At 42.3% G+C, this 21,791-nt stretch overlaps 1 protein-coding gene across 1 annotated transcript in view; it reads left to right on the plus strand.

Moving 5' to 3' along the window:
• COL22A1 (collagen type XXII alpha 1 chain) overlaps window positions 1-21,791 on the plus strand; it is a 218,091-nt gene that overhangs the window by 63,590 nt on the left and 132,710 nt on the right. Inside the window, exon 5 of the mRNA XM_056485694.1 lies at window positions 16,965-17,076. Coding sequence (XP_056341669.1) covers window positions 16,965-17,076 — 112 coding nt within the window. The remainder of the gene's footprint in view (window positions 1-16,964; window positions 17,077-21,791) is intronic.

Raw genomic sequence — 21,791 nt, forward strand, 5'->3', positions numbered from 1 at the left:
ACTCACTCAGAATTTTCTCATTGGAGGATTTGCACTGCCTGCACAAAATATCAGCTCCAACTGTGCTGTCTGTGGGCAGCTTATTTTGGCTGCAGTCTGATTACATCTGAGCCTGTGATGATGTGGGGTGGTAACATGTTATGTGATCAGCAGACCCAAGCAGATTATCTCCAGACACCTATTTTGAACTGCTGTCTGTTGCTGGGTCTTGCATTAATCTGTCCTGAAAGTCCTCCTGTTTTTGGGCTGGGCAAACCTTAGAGCAACTCAGCCCTACTGGTTCTGAATGAACCCATCTGCAGGGGAAGCTGCTGCTCAAAATGAGGATTGTTTCCCTTCTCAGATAATCACCTTCTATGTGATTCTTTACAGAAGAATGGAGCTACAAGTGCATTCCTACCTCCAGTTCATGTTTATCTGAATTTTGATTCAAGTGCTAACTAGTAGACTCTATGCTTTTATTTCACTTCTAAAATCTATCTTTTGTTGAGCAATGTACAGGACAGGAATCCCAATTCAGATCTGGCACAAAAGTTTTGGGTAGAGTGAGGTGTACATGCCTATATGCAGAAATATATATATATACATATACACATACATAAATATATATATATGTACATATATATAGACACTTAGGCTCTTCTGTAATATTTTTGAGGTAATTTTTCCTTTTATCTTCATGTCTCTCCCTCCTAGGAAAGAAGTCAATATTCAGCATGGTAACATAAAAGATGACTTTGCTGTCTCAGATCTGTATGTTAGTTCAGGTTGGAAGGATCCTATGGAAATCATCTAGCCCAACCTCACACTCAAAATAGGGTTTCCTTTGAAACTGAGCCCATTTTAAAGTTAGATCAGATGTCCCAGGACCTTGTATAATTGAGTTTTCAGTTTCTCCAAAGATGGATCTTTCACAGATCCTCTAGTCAGCTGTTCCAGTTTGGTCAGTATCACTGTAATTTTTTTTCCCCACTATGTTAGGGAATTTGTAAGCAGAAATTAATTCTTTGCAGCATCTGGTCAGGCTGATCATTTAGGGCTGTCATTTTTTTTGACCTAAGGGATACCTGTCCTCTGTAAATGTTTAGCATAGCATTCAGTGTCTTAACAACAGATCAGTTACAGTATTTAATTGAAAGTGACAATTTCATCCCCTCACCAACGATACAGAGGATTGTAGAAGGCTCCTGATTGCTCCAATATGGTGGGAAAATTATTTATTTCTCACCTTGTTACTGGTGATCAGGAAAACGTGTGCCCCTTCCTGGAGAAAATGGAGCAGATTGTCTGGGTCTGCTAAGGATTGTTGTGCTGCTGGAGATGGATCATGGAAGATCAAAGTGCTGTTCCACTCCTTATGTGCTCCCTACTTGCTCCATAGCATTTTCTGCAGGCTCTGGGCTCCTGGGTCTGATTCCAACATTGCCTTCTTCCAGCTGAAATGGAAAATTTCAGTTGTCCCAGTGTGCTGTGGTCCCCATCCCAAAAGGATGTGCTGTGCTGAGCAGTTTCAGTGTCCTGCCCCAATGCCCTGCAGCTCTGAGGCACAGCCTGTGCCCTGCCCACCCAGCTCTGGGTGTGTGGGGTCACAGCATGGGGAGGGGGCTGTTCCTCTGCCTCCCACCTCCTCCTGTGTGCAAGGATTTAAGTTAACACCTGTGCCTTGTGCTGCCCTAGGAACTGGAACTGATCCCTGCCCAACAGGCTCCAAACACTGAATTTCAGAGCTGTATCTTGCACAAACTTGTTTGCAGATGGACACAAAGCACAGTCTCATGGAGTTGCAGTAAATCTCATTTTGGGGGACAGAGAAAATGGTATTTAAAATCTTCTTATGTTTAACACCCTTTCCTCTCTCAGATAGGGACAAGACCTCAGAACTGAGGGTCAGAGGGGCAAAAATCCTTCAGAGGTTTTTGGTTGTTTTTTTTTTTTTTTTTTTTTTTTTCCTTATATTTTTATTGGGTGAAATGCAGAAGCAGAAGGCACAGACAATTGTTTCCCACAAGGCATCACCAATTCCAGCCCTTTCTTGTCTACCCTACCTGCATACAGGTTATATCATGCCCTGCTACATTTAGCTCTGTCTTTGCATTTAAGTGGAGGAATTGAGTCACTCTGTATCAGCAGAAGTAAAAATAGAAGCTAGAACATAAAATGAGCTGTAAAAGGAGGAACTCTCTGAGATAGAGTGAAACAGTGGTGGGGCTGAGGAGGGAGATTCATGGGATTTTGTTAAGTCAGAGAATAGGAGTGAGGGTAGTGAGAGGGGCTCCATGAAGAATCAATAAACTGCATCGAAAAACCCCAGTGTGATCTGGAGGAGAGACAATGCTCTAAACTGGTATTTTCCTTTTAAAAAACAGATGCTTTCTTTTCCTTAGACAAACAGGACTAAGTAAAGCTCATCTCTCTGCTTTTGTTGAGTACTGCAATGAAAATCACTGCTAAAGTGAAAAAGGATAGAGATTAATAGATGTAAAGTGAACCAGGAACTGCCTGGAGGGGAAGTTTCTAGGAAAGGGAGTAACAAGTTAAGTGGGCAGTGATGAAGACCTTCAGGGTCTAGTTCAGGTCTAATCTCCCCTTGAGTTTCCACTCTCTGGATTGGAATCAATGGCTCCAAAACCCAGGGATTTTTTTCCAGCTAAATTGGTCAGTTAAAAAGGCCAAGTTTTGGTAGGTATGGATCAATATCAGAGCTTAAACTCCTCCTGCGGGAACTGATGGGGTCTAAGTCAGAAGATATTTGTACATAACAGTCCAGTAGAGCTGGTGATTTTTTTTTTTTTTTTTTTTTTTTTTTTTTTGAAATCATTACTGGACAAGGTAGAGAAGGGAAGAATTCCTGGACAGGGCTTTTAGTTACTGCTCATCTAGAAAAGTTTGCTCAGACCTCCTTAGCTCAGGAAAGATGGATTCAGCCTTGAGGAGCTCTTGGTGTGCTCAGGAGCCAGAGAGAGGCAATTGAAACCCTGGGTTTGGTTAATCTTGCAGTGTGCAGGTGGAAAGAGGAGGTAATATTGCTCTCTTTAGCAGATCAGGAGAACAGCAGGAGGGAGACAGGGGAACCACTGAAGCTGAAGGACAAACAGGAAATGACTGTCAGCTGTTTAAAACAATCACCCAAGGCATCAGAAGAAGACTTGAAGCTGTCAGAGATATGAAGCACTGGGACAAGAGGTGAAGTGGTACTAAGGGAGACAAACAAACAGTGATGGATAGTCCTGAGTCCCCCCAGAGCAGAGGTTTGTACTCTATGACCCTCTGGTCTCAAAGCATTTCAATAAGAAATCTCCAGCTGCAGCATTCAGGAATGTAGCATTCAGCTACGGTGAAATAGGGTTGCATGAGCAAGAATATGTGGGCAGCTTTACTCTACTACTGATAAAATTTTGTCAGTGAAGTGAAGCAGCATCTGCTTAACAGCACATAACATGTGAATTCAGAATGTAACACTGAATGTGTTGCTGAATGCATTGGGAATCAACTGGGAATTTTGAAAGAAAGCAAGGAATCTACTTAGAATATCACTTCATCTTCCAGGAACTCTGATGTTTTAAACTAATGCTTAATAATGGTTTAAACAAAGCTCTTAGAGCATTCTTGTGGGTACTGTGTTTCAGTTGAGTTGTTTTAAAGAGTCAAGTTTTTTAAGAGTTGAGTTTTTTAAAAGAGGGTTTAACTAATCTGCCCTAAAATGCTCAATAACACCCCCTCCCTCTCTTATTGTATTTAATACCTCTTATTTTGCTGAATTGTCATTTTCATTTCATCAGCATTTAAGAAAGCAGGAAAACACAACAATAATATTTTGCATCCTGCAGATGTGACCTTTGTGTGTTTTTAGGAGCTACAACATTGCATCAAAATAATATTAGTGTTACTTAAAATGAATTATACTTCTTGAGGTTTTAAGACTTCACATTTGAATTATTTGTATTTTAGACTAGACCTGCTGGACATGGAATTTGGTTGCAGAAACCTGGATGATCCCTAGAATTAAGAATGAGCTGAGCTCTAGTCCTGAACATTACCAGAGGAGAAAATACTCCTCAGCAGATATTGGCTGCTTTCAGGGGACTCTGCCATGGAAATAAAGAAAGGCCTGAAGTGGTTTCCACAAAGTGCTAGGAAAAATAAACCCTGGGGAAGGACAATTCCAACCAGCACATGGCATCAAACACCACACTGGATGGTGTTAATGGGGCAAGGGAGGAACATGAAAGCCCTGACTTTAACTCATAAGTAGTCACAGAGGTTGTGTGTGTGAACACAGCAGAAACTGCATTATGGGCTGTACCACAGACTGACCTCAGCCTCCAGCTCTCTTCCCTGTCTCCAAAACCTCCATGTGAAAATGGCCAAAATTCCAAAACATTTGTGCCTGTGTGTTTTTCTGTGATTCTCTAGAGGGTGTTTGGGATTTTACAATGAAGGTGCTGGTTGTAAAACCAGTCCCCTGCAATTACAGACTGCAGTGGCTGTGCTTAGCTGTCAGTGTGTCTCCAGCTCCTGTGGTTTGCAGCACAGGCTTCACATTCCAGAGATGCTAGTGACCCACTAGCTAATTACAATATCCCTGGGACTATTTATATTTGCCCACTACAGCACAAGGTAGTGTGAGAAAACTGGAGTGTCCAGGCTGCTGGACCTGCAGGACAAACACATTTGACTGATCTTCTCTGGGGGAAAAAAGTGTATTTGTGGTGCCTGTGTGACAGTCACTGTGCCCTCCCTTTGCACTTGTCAGTCTCCTTGGGAAGCCCCCAGGAGGGCAGTGAATAGTGCATGGACAGCTGCAGAGGCTGGTGAGGGATCACTGCCCTGGGACAGCAGAGGCACAGTGGTCAGCAGCAGAGACTGCCCCAGTGCAGCTCTGCTGGGGCTGGCTGTTCTGCACACACCAGCACTCTCCTCTCCATCCTCGGGGTCATGCACACACAGGCAGGACTGGAAGCAGCTGGGACATTTGTGAGAGATGGGGCAGAAGGATGAAGCTTTGCTGTGCCATGGCACAGTCACTTTGTTCTGGTGTTTTTCAGTAATGGGAGGTGTTAATGGGATAGAGCTCAGGGCTTCCTATTTCCTCTTCCTCCCACATTTTCTACAGGAAGCCCCCCAGAAAATGTGAAACTGGTCTGAGCTGAATTTGAAATTGAGTTCCTGACATACAGATGTCTGACAATAGCAGCTGTAACTCCTGAGAGGCAACAGGGAAAGGAGCAGCTGACTCTAAACTGTAATCACAGGAGTGACTCAGTGAGCTGGAGAAAATTGCTGGACTTGTGCTGTGAGGTGGATTTGTCCTCTGGGCTGGTGGATGAGATACCTGCAGTGCAGGTGACCTCACTGAGGTCCCTTTGGCTCATTTTTTAGGAATCTATGTACAAGTCTTATAAAGAGCAGCTGAGGGAACTGGGGGTGTTTAGCTGGAGAAAAGGGGGCTCAGGAAGGACCTTATTGCTCTCCTCCAAGAGGAGGGTGCAGTGAGCTGGGGCTTGGTCTCTCATGCAGGTAACAAGCGACCACAGGAAATTGCCTCAAGTTGTTCCAGAAGAAGTTTTGTTTGGATATTAGGGAATTTGTTTGGAAATATCTTCACTGACAGGATGATCAAGCATTGGAACAGGCTGACCAGGGAACTGGTGTAATCACCATTCCTGGAAAGATTCAAAAGACATGAAGATGTGGCAGTTGGGGACATGGATTGGTGATGAACCTGGCAGTGTTAGGTTAATGGTTGGACTCAGTCTTAGAGATCCTTGCAACCTTAATAATTCTGTTGATTATGCCATTCTACTGTGCAATGGTTAATCCCAGTACTATAGCCTAGATCACTGCATTTAAAAGGTCTTTGAAGTTTTTTGGAGGTTGACAAATGGTTCACTTGTGTGCAAAGGCATTTTAATATCCAGTAATTTAAAAAAAAAACCACAGCAGGTCAAGCAGGCAAATAATTACCAATAAATCATCTGTGACTTCTAAGCAGTCACTGCAGTCCTGTGGGCTGACTCTAACCCAGTGTCCAGACCCACCAGTTATTCAACATGGGGACCTTGGCTTTATAGGGCTTGTGTGCCAAGGAGTTTCCCTTTCTTTCCTTTAGTCAGAAAATGTGTAAAATGTACATTAGTGAAAATGTTCCTTTAGTGAAAATGTACAGTCACCCCAACAGGGAGTAGGGAGTCACCAAAGTGTGCATTGGGATTAGGAGTGAAATACTAGAGCATCCTCTAAAGTCTGCACAACCAGGCTGACACCAACAGAGCTGGGGTGAGTTCTCTGAATTAGAAAAAAACATGTTTTAAATTAATATTTTTAATTAATATGGTCAGAGATGTAGCTGTTACTCAAGGCCATGGATCTCAATGGATTCCTGACACAGTGAATGAGCTGACAACATCAGGTCTGTGCTGGAGCAGGTAGCCTGGCTGAGCTTCTCAAAAATGTCAGGAAATATGGAGAAGGAAAGCTGAACTTACTTTAAAATGTGCTTCTGCAGGAGGTAAACAGTAACAGCAGAGCAGACCCTGTGAAAGCCTTTCTCTGCTCTGAGTCCCAGCAGCAACAACTTCTGACATCTGCATTCACAAAGAAGGTTTAACAAGGGTTAATCATGCACATGAAAGTGATTCCTTGACTGGTATTTGCTTTCTCCCTGAAGTTAAACAATCCAGGTTGTTTTCTTATTCCAGTGCATTTGAGATTGATGAAAAGGAAATAAATTCAATTTTGACTGTTCATAGCCCAAGAAGCAACCACTCCTTTGACTATAAAAAGACTAATAGGTTGTCTAGCTGTGATATCTTTATTTCTCAGTCCAAATATTTTAGATTAGTTCTCCTTCAGAAACCATCCCATGGATTTTTCATCAGTGCAAGCTTTTTGGTTATTGTGGACACATGAGGGGAAGAAGGCATATATAGAATCTTAACAAAATACTCCTAATTCTTGGAGTTAAATTAGTGTGTCTGATGAGAATTCTCTCTGATGACTGCTGTGGCCAGGTTTTGGGGTACTGGTAGGTCTAATCTGCTTTGTACTGGTCACCTGGCATGAGTAACCATGACAGTCTCCTAAAGAGTAGTCCCTACCTGCTTTTAGGTTTGGCCTTGTTCATCACACCTTAAATTAATGGGAGTATTTTTATTTTCATGAACAGCTTATTGGTTGAGTTTTCTTATAGCCCAGACAGCATTACAAGGAGAATCTAGCAGGTCTTTCTTCTCCAACATCTTAGTAAGGTGTTTTTCCTTAAATATATTTTCTTACCTTAAAAGTAATACTTCTTGCTTGTACCCAGGTCCTCCCTTCCCCACTGCTATCCCAAGGGGTGACTTTCCAGATGTGCCATTTTATGGTCTTCTGGAGGAACACAGAGCACCTTGACACCTGAGGAACTCAAAAGAGGCCTTCAAAATAGAGGAACTAATTAAAATCAGAACCTAATACAAATAGGTAAATTCAGCTGGTGCAAGCCTGGCACACAAAGGACATCAAAGGAGTAATGAACTCCTGTTTAACCCTGTAAATCACTGGAGCAGGAAGGAGCTGAAAGAGGGCTGATGGCCCCAAGCCAAGTGTCCATTACCTAGAAAATGGAGATGACTTCAACACAAGAAAAGCCTTCAGCAATGAGGCTGTGGCTTCTAAGCACAGCCACTGCAGCCCTGTGGGCTGGCTATGCTTACAAGTCTCAAAGAGTTCAGTGTCAAAACCAGCTTTCAGTGTTGTTCAATATGCCACTTGCAACTGTTTGAAAACTGGAGGCAAAATGGCAAAAGAGAAGCAAGGTACAGATGTAGATAAAGAGAACAATGCATCAGATAAAGTGGTGTGTTATTAACATGGGATCAGGTGTTGAAAGGTGCTGCCTCAGAGGCAGCTGCTGTATGCATGAATTTATTTCCTGTTTTTACAGCAGGCTGGGGGTTAGATTACAACAGCCTTTATACAAGGTGGGGTGGGCTAGAATTGTGTATTCACTCACTTCTGTATTTGAATTCTCTCACACTGCATCTCTGGCATAACTTTCTTACTGGTTTACATTAGTTTTATCTTTCTTGAAGTGTTACCTTTTCTTTCCTGTGTAAAGATAACAAGTGCTGTATTTTTGCCCTCTGTTTAGGCTGAAACTTTAGACTGATTTTTCTGAAAGAGTAGCCCCATATTTCAGTCCAGTGACTGCCTGCTCAGCTGCCTCACTGTCTCTGGAAGAATCCTCCTTTTTCAAGTATAACTCCATTGTATACCTCAAGTAAGGTTTCTGGTTCTCCTAATCCCAAATCTGGATTGGTGCTAGAGCTGAGATCAAATTCCTTTTTGTGGTCTGCATGGGACTCCTGTGGCTTGTTCCTTTCCTGGGGCCAAGGAAAAGCAGAAATTGCATCTTCCAGTGCTGTAATGGAGAGTAAGCAGCCAGGATCAGCAAACCAACAGCCTGAGTGGTGCATCATGTACCAGGAGTAAATCTGATATATAAATTTTATAAATTGAGACCATCTAAAATGTGCTCCAGGCCTATTATTGAGTATGACCTAGAAGGTACTAGGCTTGCTGGGAGATACCTCTTTCATGCTGGTGTAAGACCTGTTCCATCTGTTTAGCAGAACTTCATCTTTAGCTCAAGCTCTTAGCTGCTCTCCCTACTGGAATTTGGGGATCTGGTGAGAAGAAAGTTGGGTCAGCATGAAGTGCTGCTTGAATCCCAGCTGGAACATCAGTGGAAAAAAAAGGTTAATAGCAAGAACCTCTTTAAAGCACTCTTGAGGCCCTTAATCTATAGACTCTGGAAAGTTTTATAGTTCCAAAATTCCCTTGCAAGCTTCTTGTAAAATATAGCTAACTAATTTTTAAATGACCTGTTCAACCCATTTAGTCATCACTGCAGTGCTTCATGCAGGACTTGTGGGCAGCCAATAAATCTCTGTTTTGTTCCTCCAGAGGTGCAGTCCTTATTGTTTTGGGGGTAAGTCAGGGAACCACTGCTGACTGATGATGCTGAATCAAACTGCTGGGACAGCTGAATGAGGCATGAATGCCAAAATAAGCTGCTGCTTTTTCCATCTTTGCTGGAGAGGTAAGATACAATGAAATAAATAGGTCAAGAAGACAGAACTCTTATCCTTTGTAAGTCTTTGGAAATTCTGACAGCCAGATAGTTTGAAAATAATTTTTTACAAACATTTGCAATGACACAGGTCTAAACAGTGTGAGCTGCAAGATTCATGCTCCTGTGCAATGCATTTGACACTGTGCTGCATGACAGGCTTGTCTCTGAGTTGGGGAGACATGGATTGGACACATGGACCATAAGGAACTGGAGGGGCTGGCATTCAAACTGTCATGGGCAAGAGGAAACCAGTGGCAAGTGGTGTTCCTTGGGGCTGGAATTGGGGCTGTCACTGTTTGACATTTTAGTGACATGGACAGTGGGACTGAGGCAGCCTCAGCTTTGTTTACCAAGCCCACCAAGCTGTGAGTGCAGTCATGTACTGGGAGGAAGGGATGGCATCCAGAGGGACCTGGAGAGGCTGCAGAGGTGGGGCTGAACCTCATGAAGCTCAGCAAGGCCAAGAACAAGGTCTACACGTGAATCAGAGCAATCTCAAGTCCAAATCTGGGCAGAGAATATATTGATTGCAGCCCTTGAGGAGAAGGACTTGGGATTGCTGGTGGATGAGAAGCTCAGCACGCCTTGGCCATGAGCACTTGCAGCCCAAAAAGCCAGTCCTGTCCTGGGCTGCATCCAAAGCCCTGTGGGCAGCAGAACGAGGGAAGGGGTTCTGCTCCTCAATTCTGTCCTCGTGAGACCCCATCTAGAGTGCTGCATCCAGTTCTGGGTACCCAACACAAGGACATGGAATGTTGGAGAAAGTCCAGAGGAGGCCACAGAGATTCTCACAGAGATCGTCTGCTGTGAAGTCAGGCTGAGAGAGCTGGGGATGCTCAGCCAGGAGAAGGGAGGGGGCCAGGGACACCTTCTTGCAACCTTCAGTACTCAAAGGAAAGCTGGAGAGAGAAATTTTAAAAATGTATGTGGTGTTCAGACAGGGGGAAATGGCTTCAGGCAGCAAGAAAGAAGGCTTAGATTAGATGTGGTTGAAAATCCTTTGAGATGGACACTTCAGTGAGATGTTAATATGCCTAAAATCTGGTACTTGCTCAGCTCTTGGCAGGGTTTCTTGTCCTGTGGAAGAAGAAATGTCAGGAACTGCAAAAATACTGTAGCAGGTAAGGGTTACTACAACAGGAACAAAAACACATGCTGAGTAAAGTAAATCCTTTGGGATTTGGACACTTCTACTCCAGCCCTGAATTGAGACACATCTTGGCTGTCCAGAAATAGTTGCCTTCAGCATAGAGCTCTGTGGAAGACATGGATGCCAAATGTTTAGATACAGGAGAAAGAAAAAATAACCTCATCTACACTCTGCCTTGACATGCCTGATTGTTAGACCTATCTCATTAAATACACCACCATTAAATAAACCTTATTTTATGGCATGACAGCATATTTTTCCTCTTTTTTAGAGTATATATTAGCACAGAAACAAACTAAGGTAATAAAACTAGGGCTCCTTACAGTGGCAATAACCTGGCAGACCATACTAGAGGAGTTAAAAGGGACACTGAGGGCATACAAGCTCTTTCTCGTGGGCACAGGAAATCTGTGAAAACTTAACTTTCAAGAGTGCAGAGATGTTAGGCAAGTTCATGGATTTGCTGAAAGACTCCCAGGTGTCACTTTTTCACAGGAATTCATACACTGCTCTGGTGTGCAGTAAAGTTCAGTGCCATTGACCATCCTCCAGTAAAAGGAGCGTGAGCTCTTTTATCTCAGGCTGTACAGATTGCAGTTTTCAGAAGGTAGGTGAACCAGCAGGTGATGACAACTCCCTTGATCATGGCTATTGGTGATACTTCACCAATGCATTGACAAGGCTGGTAATTCAGCTGGGAGTTTGAGCAAGACCAGAGGAAGGAGCATTTCCTGCAAAAGCTGCTTTGTTTGATATTAGTGCTCGTGGCTGGCAATCCACTGTAGTAAATATATTCCAGACACCACACTTGTGGCTGTGTGGTGTCCAGTGCCTTTCCTGATCCCTTCCTCAACCACTTTCCACATTCCTCTCCAGGTTGTTGTCTCACCAAAAACTTTCACAATTAGAAGTGGCCCAGTTGTTCCCCCTGTGAGTGTTATCCTGGGATCCTTGGGAACACAAATCCAGAGACTTTTTTCAGAAAGCTGCTTTGGGCAGAATAAGAAGTCAATGACTCTGTCCTTTGAGAAGCCTTTCCAAATGAGCTCACCGCTGCATTTTCTGGCTATTAAAACTTACATTTTTTGCTCTCTTTTTCTGGTTTTTGTGGGGTTTTTTGCCTTGAAGACAGGAGAGTCAGGAAAATCTCAACCTGCCCAACAGCTTCCACCATGCTGCCCATATCAGATCCTTAATGGAGCCAGGCAGAAATACAGCCCATATTCAGGGCAACCAACCATGGCCCCTTTAGTCGGTTTTCAGATAATAATCTTGGAACAAACGCTGTAGGATCACAGGATGAGTACAGAGCTGTTGGATCACCCTTTGGCCATGCTTTAAAGTGTTGTGTGCACTGTGGACATTTGTCCTGTAAAAGAGAATCTGGCTGTATATTACAGTTAGATCATGTATAAATTGTCCAGTGCCAAGTTCTGCCATCTTCTCCCTGCAACAGAAAGATCTGGGTATGTTTTCTGATTCTGGAAAACAGGCTGCTTCCTGTAAGGGGGTTATAACTCTCAGGTACTGAGACATTCAGCTGATTTGATCAGCAGAGCAGGGCATAAGAAATTACTTTTCAAGCCAAGTATGCTGTTACAAATCTGAGCTGCTCTTTCAGCTCACTGTTTTAATTTTAATATGGACTAGGGTCTGCTGGCTTTCAGATGTAATCATGTTAGAGGGTTTCAGTGGCCCTGTATTGTTTTAGAAGCTTAATGAAGTAAGAGGCTTAAGATCAAAGAGCATCTTATTAAATGCCATGTTTATGGCATTACTGATTAAGCATTTATGAGCCAATTGGGAAACCACACCTGCCCTGCTACACAAAAAGCCACCTTTTAAATCAAAGCAGCTGAGAACAAGAAAGTCCTGCCCTTTCACCCTGTGCTTGGGCATGGTGCAAGAGGTAACAGCATCTTTGCCCTTCCTAATTTAGGCAGGTCTATTCTTTCCCATTCACTTGTAGAGAGAACTGGGAAGTTACATGTGGCATCTCATTTTCCATAAGCCACTGACAATATGGTGCCTCCTTGGTGTGGGAAAACCAAAGAACAGATTATTTCTGCTGTAAGTCCAGCACAGAAATGCTGTGTGACACATTTAATTCTTTGGGGAAAGATCTCATTGAGCAGTTTTTACTGCACTGTCAGTGAACAAACACTGCCAGGTGAAATGTCCTCATCAGGTGTTGCAGAAATGACCACAGCATTTTCTACATTAATACTGTAATTCAAGACTAAAAAATCAAAATTAAAATTTCATGCTGTCTCTCTTACAATCCCAGTTCCATTCCTAAAGTCAAGGGAATGTAATCCATGCAAAAGGCTTCCAGGCACACAAAGTAAACAAAATGACAGTAATAACAGTAGTAATATTAGTGTTAACAGTAGTAATGCTACTAGTAGTGGTAATAGTGATGATAATAATGTATTTGCTTGTCCTTCAGCTGAAACAATCTTAGAGGCTCCTCTAATCACAAATTCATTTGGAGGTTTGCCTTGGTGTTTTCTTTCCAGTTCCACTTGGGTAATCTGCCTTGAGCACTTTCTTAGCTCAAATAACAATATTTTGGGTTTGTTTCTTTGTTCTTCAGAAGGATTTTGAAAATCATAGCTGGTTAAGCTGAATTTTAAAATCTGCAACGTTTATGCAATTCTGATGGCAAATAAGGCAACGTGAATGTAAGCTATGTGGGATTTGTTAACATTTTTGTCCTCTTTACTCCTGCTTTACTGCCTGCACAAAATGGATATCATTTCCTGTGAGCAGAATTCATCTCACACAACTTCAATACTCTGAAAATTTCTGTCTGTATAAGCTCCCTTTCTGCTGAAAGGTAGGAGGCATTCCAGGTAGGGGTTCAGCATGTTTTTAAGATGATTGGTCTTAATGACTCCTAAATTTCTCTGCTGACTCACAAGGAAACTGAGGAAACTTTCATCCATCATATATCTTCTTTTCAGACAGCTAAAATTAGGTGAGATGCATCTCATCCTTGGCAGAGTTCTTAATTTTTTAGTGTATGGCTTGATGACAAATTTTTTGTAATTCTACTGAAATCTAAAGTCCTTTACCTTTAAGAGCTTTGATTGTAAATGGAGTATCCAAGAGTGGAGGTTATCTCACCAGTTGGGCAATATTTAGTTTTGGCACAGAATAAATTAATAGTGTGATTAAAATAAAAAACCCTTTGCTTTTGAGTGTAAACTCTGACACACCTAAGGACTTAACTTTTCCCTGGATCTCCATTGCATCTTTCAAAGAGCTTCCTCATTCAACAATTAATTAAAAATAGAGAAAGCAATTTTTGAATTGCCAATCCATAGTCTCAAGGAAAGAAATCCTATTATGATTTACTTTTCTGCTTTACCCAATCCTAAATATAAATGGGATTATGTTGTGGGAGCGTGGCTTATTTTCATTACACCAAATTCCGTTTGCAAAATAGTTTTGATAGCCATGCTTATGTTTCATGGTGTTATTTAGGCTTTAAAAGTGCATTTTGATAGGAAATTCAGGAGAAAAAGAAGAAGAGATTGATTGAATCTGGCTCTTGTTTCCACTGGAAAAGCATACCAGAGTGCACAGCTTCAGAGCTGCTCATGATATGAATGTTCATTTGAGCTGTCAGAGATAACGAGCACAGCTTTGGGCCTGAGCTAATGGTGGGAAAACTTGGCAGGAACATTTTGTCACTGTGTCTTGCATTGGAGCATTTTTAGTGAGAGAGCTTTACAAGACCTGTGAAGAGAACAGGAATTCACAGCTTGAGGCCTCTGGTGACTGGACAGAAGGACATCACCTGGGCAGCATTTCAACCTTCATCCACAGCTCTTCCCTGTGGAAGCCCAGGGGTCTGCCAGAGAAACACTGAGTATCATACCCTGGAGGGAGAGACACTGAAGTTGTCAATGACACATACAATATAGCAACAAACAGCTTCTCCCCACAGCTCCTTTGCTGCTTTATGTTAATATACCCACTCCATGTTCCCCACTGGCCCAGACCACCCCTTCTACCCCCACATGGTCATTCCCCAGAATGTTCTCCCTTCCCCTGGTCGCCACAGTTTTACTGCATTGTTCCACCCCTGTTGTCCTGTTGGTTTCCCTGGTCCCTTGCCCTGCCTATGCACCATTTCCCCATTCCCATTGCTCCCTGATGCTCTCCACCCCACTTTCTCCATATTTAAATCTGAACCCTTCCATTCTCTGTCTCTTTTATCCCTGGCCTGCTTTGGTTGCAATAAACCCCATGGTACCTCCATGGAAAAGGCTTTTCCTGTATTTAATTCCCCATCCTTCCCACTCATCATAGCAAGCCTGTGCTGTGTGCTGTGTCCCTGCTGCCTGCTCACCTGCTGCTGGAGGTGCTTTGGGAGGGCAGTGGCAGCTGCCCATCTCCACACGCCCCTGCACCTCTCCTGTGAACGGCTAATGTGGGATGTTCTCCAGTTAACAGCTCCCTTTCCCAGTCAGAGGGGTCCTTTCCTGCCAGCACCACCCAGTTACATCCCCAGCTCCTGTGGTGGGAGTGGATGAGGGATGAGCTGCCTGGTGGAATGAGCTGCATGAACAAGTCACAGCGTGGTTTGTGACAGCCAGGGGGGAGCTCTCGTGTTCTGGGGGGTCTGTCTGCCCTGGCTCCCAGCTGCAATCGTGGCTGATTGCAGAGTGCCAGGGGGCTGCTGGCTGCAGAGGTGATTATGAGCTGCAGCCATGAGGCCCTGGAGCATTTTAAATGCTCTATTTGCCCTCCCAAATGCCCAGTAATAGCTGAAAATAGAGTGGACAAAAAGAAAAAGCTGTTGACAGCCAGGAAAGTTGATGTAATACTGAAGGCCTCAACTTGGCACCAGACAGCCATTTCTGTCTTTGCAAATAATTACGATTATATTTCCTCAGAAGAAGCAATTTCTTCAGAAAAAGGTCCAGAAAATGATGGAAGATTTATATTTTATTTGCTGCTTGCTATTTTGGTTTGCTTGGGTACTGGCCCACACAGGTTTTTGCAGCTATTTATTTGTATAAATATGAAGAATAATATCATTAGATTGGTACCTTTTCCTGTTAATGCTGTTTTCAAGCTCTGCAGTGCCTTTCAGCCTGAAAGGTTCAGGAGGACAACTAAGAAACCCAAGAATCTTCAGGCTTAATTTTATCACAGAAAAATGTTTATCTATCCTAGAAAGGTCTAAAGACTTACTGATTGAACAAAGTTGAAAGAAGTGCCATAGTTTTAAAAGCAGTTTATCCAAATAAACTGCACTTATGTCCGCAGGTTTGTGTGCTGGAATGACAAAACCAGGAGTTAATATGTGTAATTGTGCCTGTGTAAGGGGGAGAAGATGTTGGAATAGCCTGAATAAAATTAAAACATGTATTGTCTGCTCAGTTGCTCACAACCGGCCTTTTACAAGCCTTTGCATCTAACTCCACAGGGTGTTTGGTTCTGGGAGTGGCTGATAGTTTGGATTTGTGCCCTGTGGAGCCAGTTTGGAGCTAAAAGCAGGATGTTTGCATCCAGAGTTCTGCACCCCAGGAACTGGATGCATTCATGGCACCATTGTGCCCCACTGTCCCTCACAGGGTTCAGCACCTGGGACTTTGTGTCACAAAACCAAATGTTCCTTGAGGCTGGGACCACGTTGATGCTGGAGCTGCACTGACTCACATATGGATTAAGCTTTAAGCTTAAGATTGAGCTAAATGTTTAGTTTAAGATTGAACTAAAAATGGCTTGTTAGAACAAAGTCAGAAGTCTTAGCCAATTGTCTTTCAGCAAGACTAACAACTCAGGATAATGATAAATTGATTGGACTGAGTTCTATTAAAATATTAGAAGTGTATGTGGTCAAGTTTCTTGCACAAGTAGTTTTCAGGGAAGACCTGGAGCATTGGAGTGGATACACAGTGGAGGTCCATGAAAAAGATGAGAGGGCAGGAACATCTCTGCTGTGAAGAAATATTGAGAAACTTGGGGATATTCAGCCTGGAGAAGCAAAGGATCCAGGGGGACTTTCTCATGGCCTTTCAATATAAAGGGTCTTGCAAGAAAGAAAGAGACCTTTTATCAGGGTCTATAGTGACAGGTCAAGGAGCAGCAGTTCTAAGCTGAAAGAGGGTAGGTTTAGATTGGATATAAAGAATTAAATATTTACAATGAGGGCAGGGAGACACTGGGCCAGGTTACCCAGAGAATCTGTGGACTCCCCATTCCTGGAAGTGTTCAAGTCCAGGCTGGATGGGGCCTTAAGAAACCTAATCTAGGGGAAGGTGTCTCTGCCCATGGCAGAGAGGTTGGAACTAGATGTTCTTTAAAGGTTCCTTCCCACCCAAAACATTCTGTGTTTTTTCTTATTCTGTGAATAAATGTTTCAGTCTGCACCTCTGCATTTTTCTGCATGAGAGTTAATGAATTATGCAGCATTTTCAGGATGTTGTAGCACTGCAAAAATTAAGTACTGATTTTTGGAAAACTCTGCTCAAGCCTGTGACAGCTTGAATTTAAGCTTAGTTTTGAGATTTTGGGATGAGAGGATTAGATCATATCAAAATTTTGCTCTGGCTTTTCCCAGTAAGAACAAGGCTCATTTTTAACGTGCTGTTTGTAGGCTAGGAGATCCATGTAAGTACAACTGGGGGCATGTCCCACTGCCTGATTAATATCTTTTATCTGTATTTCTGTAATGGATAGGATTTGACCTGATGGATTCATTCAGCGTGAAGCAGATCTTTGGAATGAAAGAAGATGGGGTTCAGAGTGCTTATGTACGGCTTGGAAGCTTTCCTGTTGTTCAGAGAACTGAGTGAGTACTCTGGGTTTTCACTTTATTTTCATCTGAACCTCTGCCTTACATTATTTGGCTCCTCTAGGTTAACTTTATAGTAGTTATGTGGTAGCTACAGGTGTATTTCTGCTTTGAGCAGCTGTTTCAGTTCAGCTGGCACAGAATGTGCACAGCGTGGTCAGGAGCCTCAGCAGTAACTACAGGCTCCATCCTGGCACAATAGGAGCTTATTTGGTGAATCTCAGTGGTTCTGAGGAGACATTCACAAAAGAACTTAGGGCTACATAAACAGCTTCTAAAGGGAATATTTGGTAATACTCCCACTGAGACAGAAACTTGCTAAACACAAGAGACCACTTGCTGGTAGGTGCTGTGACCAGTTAGCAAATGTGGGTTCTGGCTTTGTAGAATGAGCAGTTTCTAATCCTGTCTCAATATGGAGTCAGTCCTCACAGTCTTTTATGACCTAAGGCTGCCAGTTGTGTCACAGTCTATCACAAGTGTTCCTTTGGTTGTCACTTCAGCCCTGCTAGCATTAGCCTTGAAAAGAGTGAGTGCATAATTTCACTGAGTAACTACGAGCCATGGATTGAATTGTCATCATTAACATTTTTGCAGTAAATTTCTCAGTGCTGGTTTGAACTTCAGGTTAAAGAAAAAAAATCAATAATACTCATCTTCTTTCTTATGGATGAGGAGTGTTACTTTTTATTCTGTTTTTAGCTCTTTTTCTCAGCTCACTGCATTTTTGAGATTCTCCTATGAATTACGTCTGCTTGATTTCACAATATTTGTTTTTTCCTCCTGGAACCAACAGGATTGATGTGCTCTTTTCCCCTCCTCCTCTTTCTCCATGTTAATACAATTTAAAAAACATGATATACTGAGAGGAAAACTGTTTTCTGTAAAGTCCATAAATGATAACAAGTCTAAGAGTAAATAGAGTCATGATCAGTGAAGACCAGGGGAGAAAGGCATGCTTTTAAGGATGAATCCCATTAAACACTGGAGAAAGCACAGATTACAAAGATTGTCCATTTGAATCCTTTTTCTAAAGTAAGGGTTGAAGAACTTTGTTGTTGCTGTTTCTGTTGTTTTCTCAGAAAGACTGAGGGAGTGAAGCCAGACCAGCCAACTATGACAGCTTTCCATCTGCTCAGATTACACCCATTTATTTGTTGTTGCTGTTGCCCTTAAAATAAGCAGAATATTTTATCACCCAGGACAATTACAAGCGAAACATCCTCAATTAGTAGACTGAAATGAAAAAAAAAATCGTTTTGATTTATTCTGAAACATGGAATTCAAGGAGGACTTTCACATTTTCAGTCTTTTGTATTGTAACTTCCACACTCCTGTGCTTTGGGAATGAACCCAAATGGATATAGCACCATGGAAGGTGTTTGCATATTTGGTTCATTTTAGCATTTGTATGACAGGACTCTGAGATGCTGCACATAGGGCCATTGCTCACAGAAAATGAAATCTTGTAAAGCTGCACAAACCCGATAACTGGAATAATAAACCAAACAAAAACATCTGTTGTGGCTCACAGATAACCTCCAGCAATGTTTAGCAACTGATAGCAACACCTCATAATTAGATACAAAATCAGTAACTGAGGAATGTATGTAATTCACTTTATTATCTGCTTAAAGGATTTGTATTCTTTTATACAAGCAATAGTACTTTTGCAAAGTGCCAGATTAGCTGTCTGGGAAATGTGCCTACTCATCTTCTGATCTGTAACCTACAACTATCAACTTTCTTCCTCTTTGTGGTGAGGCATCATCTGTGAGCAGACAAACCCAGCAGCCAGAGCTTGGTTCAGCCAAGGACCTGATTACTGAGGGGCTCACAGGTCTCTGTAGCTGTCTGAGGACTGGCCCCAAAATCTGGCTGGTGATTTTCCCCACTCCTCATATAACTGGGGATGTCCTACTGCTTGTTCATGGCTCCTCAGTGCATCTCCTGGCCAAAACTGTGCTGCAGACTTCTGTTTTTGGATGGTCAGGCTTGTTTCTCATCAGTGGTGTCTTGCCTAATGCCAAGATTTTGTCTCACTCTTCAGTTCTGTTGTCTACCTGTGTCTCCTAGTTGTGACTCCAGGGCCATCCTGCTGGCCATGTCCATCCTCATTTTTCTCTTAAGAAAAGCCTGGTCTGGTTCCAGCCTGACTTGATCATGATCTTGGCTACCACCTCACAGAATTACCTGATGCTTGGCCAAGCTTCTGGCCATAATCTATTTGCTCTTTGTATTGGCACAGTGTTGTACCAATACAGAGTCTTGGGTTGCTTAGGGCATGATACCTTTGTGTGTTTTTCTGTGTCTCCTGACATCAGCTTTGACTTCAATCACCCACCTTAGGTTTCTCCATGAGCTCCTGCCCTGGTCTCATCATTTGTCCTCTTCCAAGAGAAGAAATTGTACAAAAAGCCACCAAAGATTCCCACACTGAATGTGGAACCTGTCGAAAGCTTCCTTTTTTCTCACTTTTCCCAAACAAATATTTCATATTAAGAAGAGCAGAGACAAAAAACTTGTTCAGCTTAGAGAAAGGAAGACTCAGTGAGGGAGGAAGTGTATAAATACATGTGTATAAATATCTGACAGGGAGGAAGCAAAGAAGACAGTGCCAGAATCTTAGTCATATTCATTGACAGGACAAGAAGGAATGGGGACAATTTAAATCAATGAAATCTAAACTCAAGAAAAGCCTTATTTAGATGAGAGGATCTCTAGAGGTTCCTTACTGTCTCCTATTTCTAACAAGGTAAAAAGGAGATAAAGCATGATGGAGGTGGAATGACTGAAGGCTTTGGTCATGTAGAGCAAAGGACTCTAAGGAGAGCTGAGAAACAAAGAAAAGACTGCAGCAAAGAGGAGAACAAGTTGTTCACATGGCTTCTTATGGAAAAAAAGTTGTTTCGGGAAAAATAAATGACAGCAAGTGAGATCTAGAATAAATTCCTCTTTTTTTTACAGTAGGACAGAGAAAGACAGGAAAAAATTACCTAGAGAGGATGTGTTCCACCACTGAAGTTTCTGAAGTAGAAGTTGAAAAGATGTATGCCAAGGATATAGAAGACACATCCTTCTATATCCTTTTCCTTTTCCCTTTTCTTTTTCTTTTCCTCTTTTCTTGATTTTTCCTCTTGTCATTCTAAGAGCCTCTGGTGATGTGAAGCATATTTAAATGAATTTTCTTTCTCCATTTTGGTTTTGCAGATCTTATGGGGTACATTTCATAATAGTGGGCTTAGCTGTTGTAAAATTGGTCAAATTGCTCAAGTACATTAACTGCACTCTTCCTCACCAAATGTCATTCAGTGTCTGAAATGAGAACTGATAATACAATTTTTTCCATAGTGTTATTAGAGATGTAGGATCTCATGCTTATTGTCACAGATGAAAAGTCTTATTGCAAATTAAAGCATGTGAGAAGGTCACTATATATTAAAAACTAGCAATAGTTAAAAGAGTTTTCTGCCTTCTTACTGATTTTTTTTCCTTTTACAAGTCGTGATTCATCTGACCTTGTAGTTGAGCTGACTCTTAGACTAACCTGCAGCACTGGGAGATTCTTTTGTCTTGGAGTTTTATAAGGGCCTCTTCTGCAATCCATCCTGTTGTCAGAATTATAGATCAAGGAGCTGGCAGAATGCTCCCTGTAGGTACCAGGCATCCAGCAAAGTTCCACAATATTGATCATCAGTTCAGTTCAGCCCTGTGTGAAAGAAGAACATAAAACATTTCTGAGGACAACAGCTCCTGCTCTTGGATCCCCAAGTAAAGCTGAACTTCTAGATGCAGATAATTTTTAAGTGAGGAAATAAGTTAAAACTACTAATCACAGTTTTTGTTATTTATGTAGCAATGCAGTTCTGTAAAAGATACAGGGACCAGTGACTTCAGAAACAGCTTTTATCACATTTTCAAAGCAATGAGAGTGTCTTCAGATTTGCTTTTGGCATGAAACCTGTCTCTGTTGGGAACTTGCAGCTGGTTCCTCAACAGCTTTAAAAATCAGTTGAGGATGGCAGGTAATGGGTCATTATGGCTTTCTGTCAGTTTAAATCTACCTGATGGGCTGTTTGTCAGCCTTGTGTGATGAGGTGTGGCCAGACTCACTGGGATGTTTAGCTACCTAATTCCCAGTTATTTCTGTGGGTATTAAACATCTGAAAACCCTTTTTGAAATTAAGCTTGCATAATGATACTCTGTTCCCAGCTCAGAGCTGTCCAGAACCATAAAATGTTTACCTCTGGAAAAGCCCTATAAGATCACTGAGTCCAACTGTTATGCTGCACTTCCATGTTCACCACCATGTTCCCAAGTGCCACATCCACACTTTTCTGTGAACATTTCCAGGGATGGTGAATCCACCATTTCCCTGGGTAGACTGTTCCAGTGCTTGACCACCTTTACAGCAAAGAATTTTTTCCTAATATCTAGTTTAAGGCAATCCCCCTTCCAGATCTTACTTCTGTTCACTTCCAGGTGCTCCTTCTGGCCCTTTATGTAGATTTGCAAATTTCCAGGCAAATTCCCTGGTTAAAATAACTGGTACCAAGAAGTGAGACAGCCTTGTCTGCTCTCCTGGAGGAAGGATTTCTTAAGGGAGCAGTGGGAGCTTGGTTCAGTTTTGTGTTGGAAGAATTCAGAGTCTCTGTGTCCCCAGAGGGAAAACCAACTTATAATGGTGCATATCCTGCAGGGGCACTTTATA

This window comes from Oenanthe melanoleuca, chromosome 2 (assembly GCF_029582105.1).
Source record: "Oenanthe melanoleuca isolate GR-GAL-2019-014 chromosome 2, OMel1.0, whole genome shotgun sequence".
NCBI classification, from domain to species: domain Eukaryota; kingdom Metazoa; phylum Chordata; class Aves; order Passeriformes; family Muscicapidae; genus Oenanthe; species Oenanthe melanoleuca.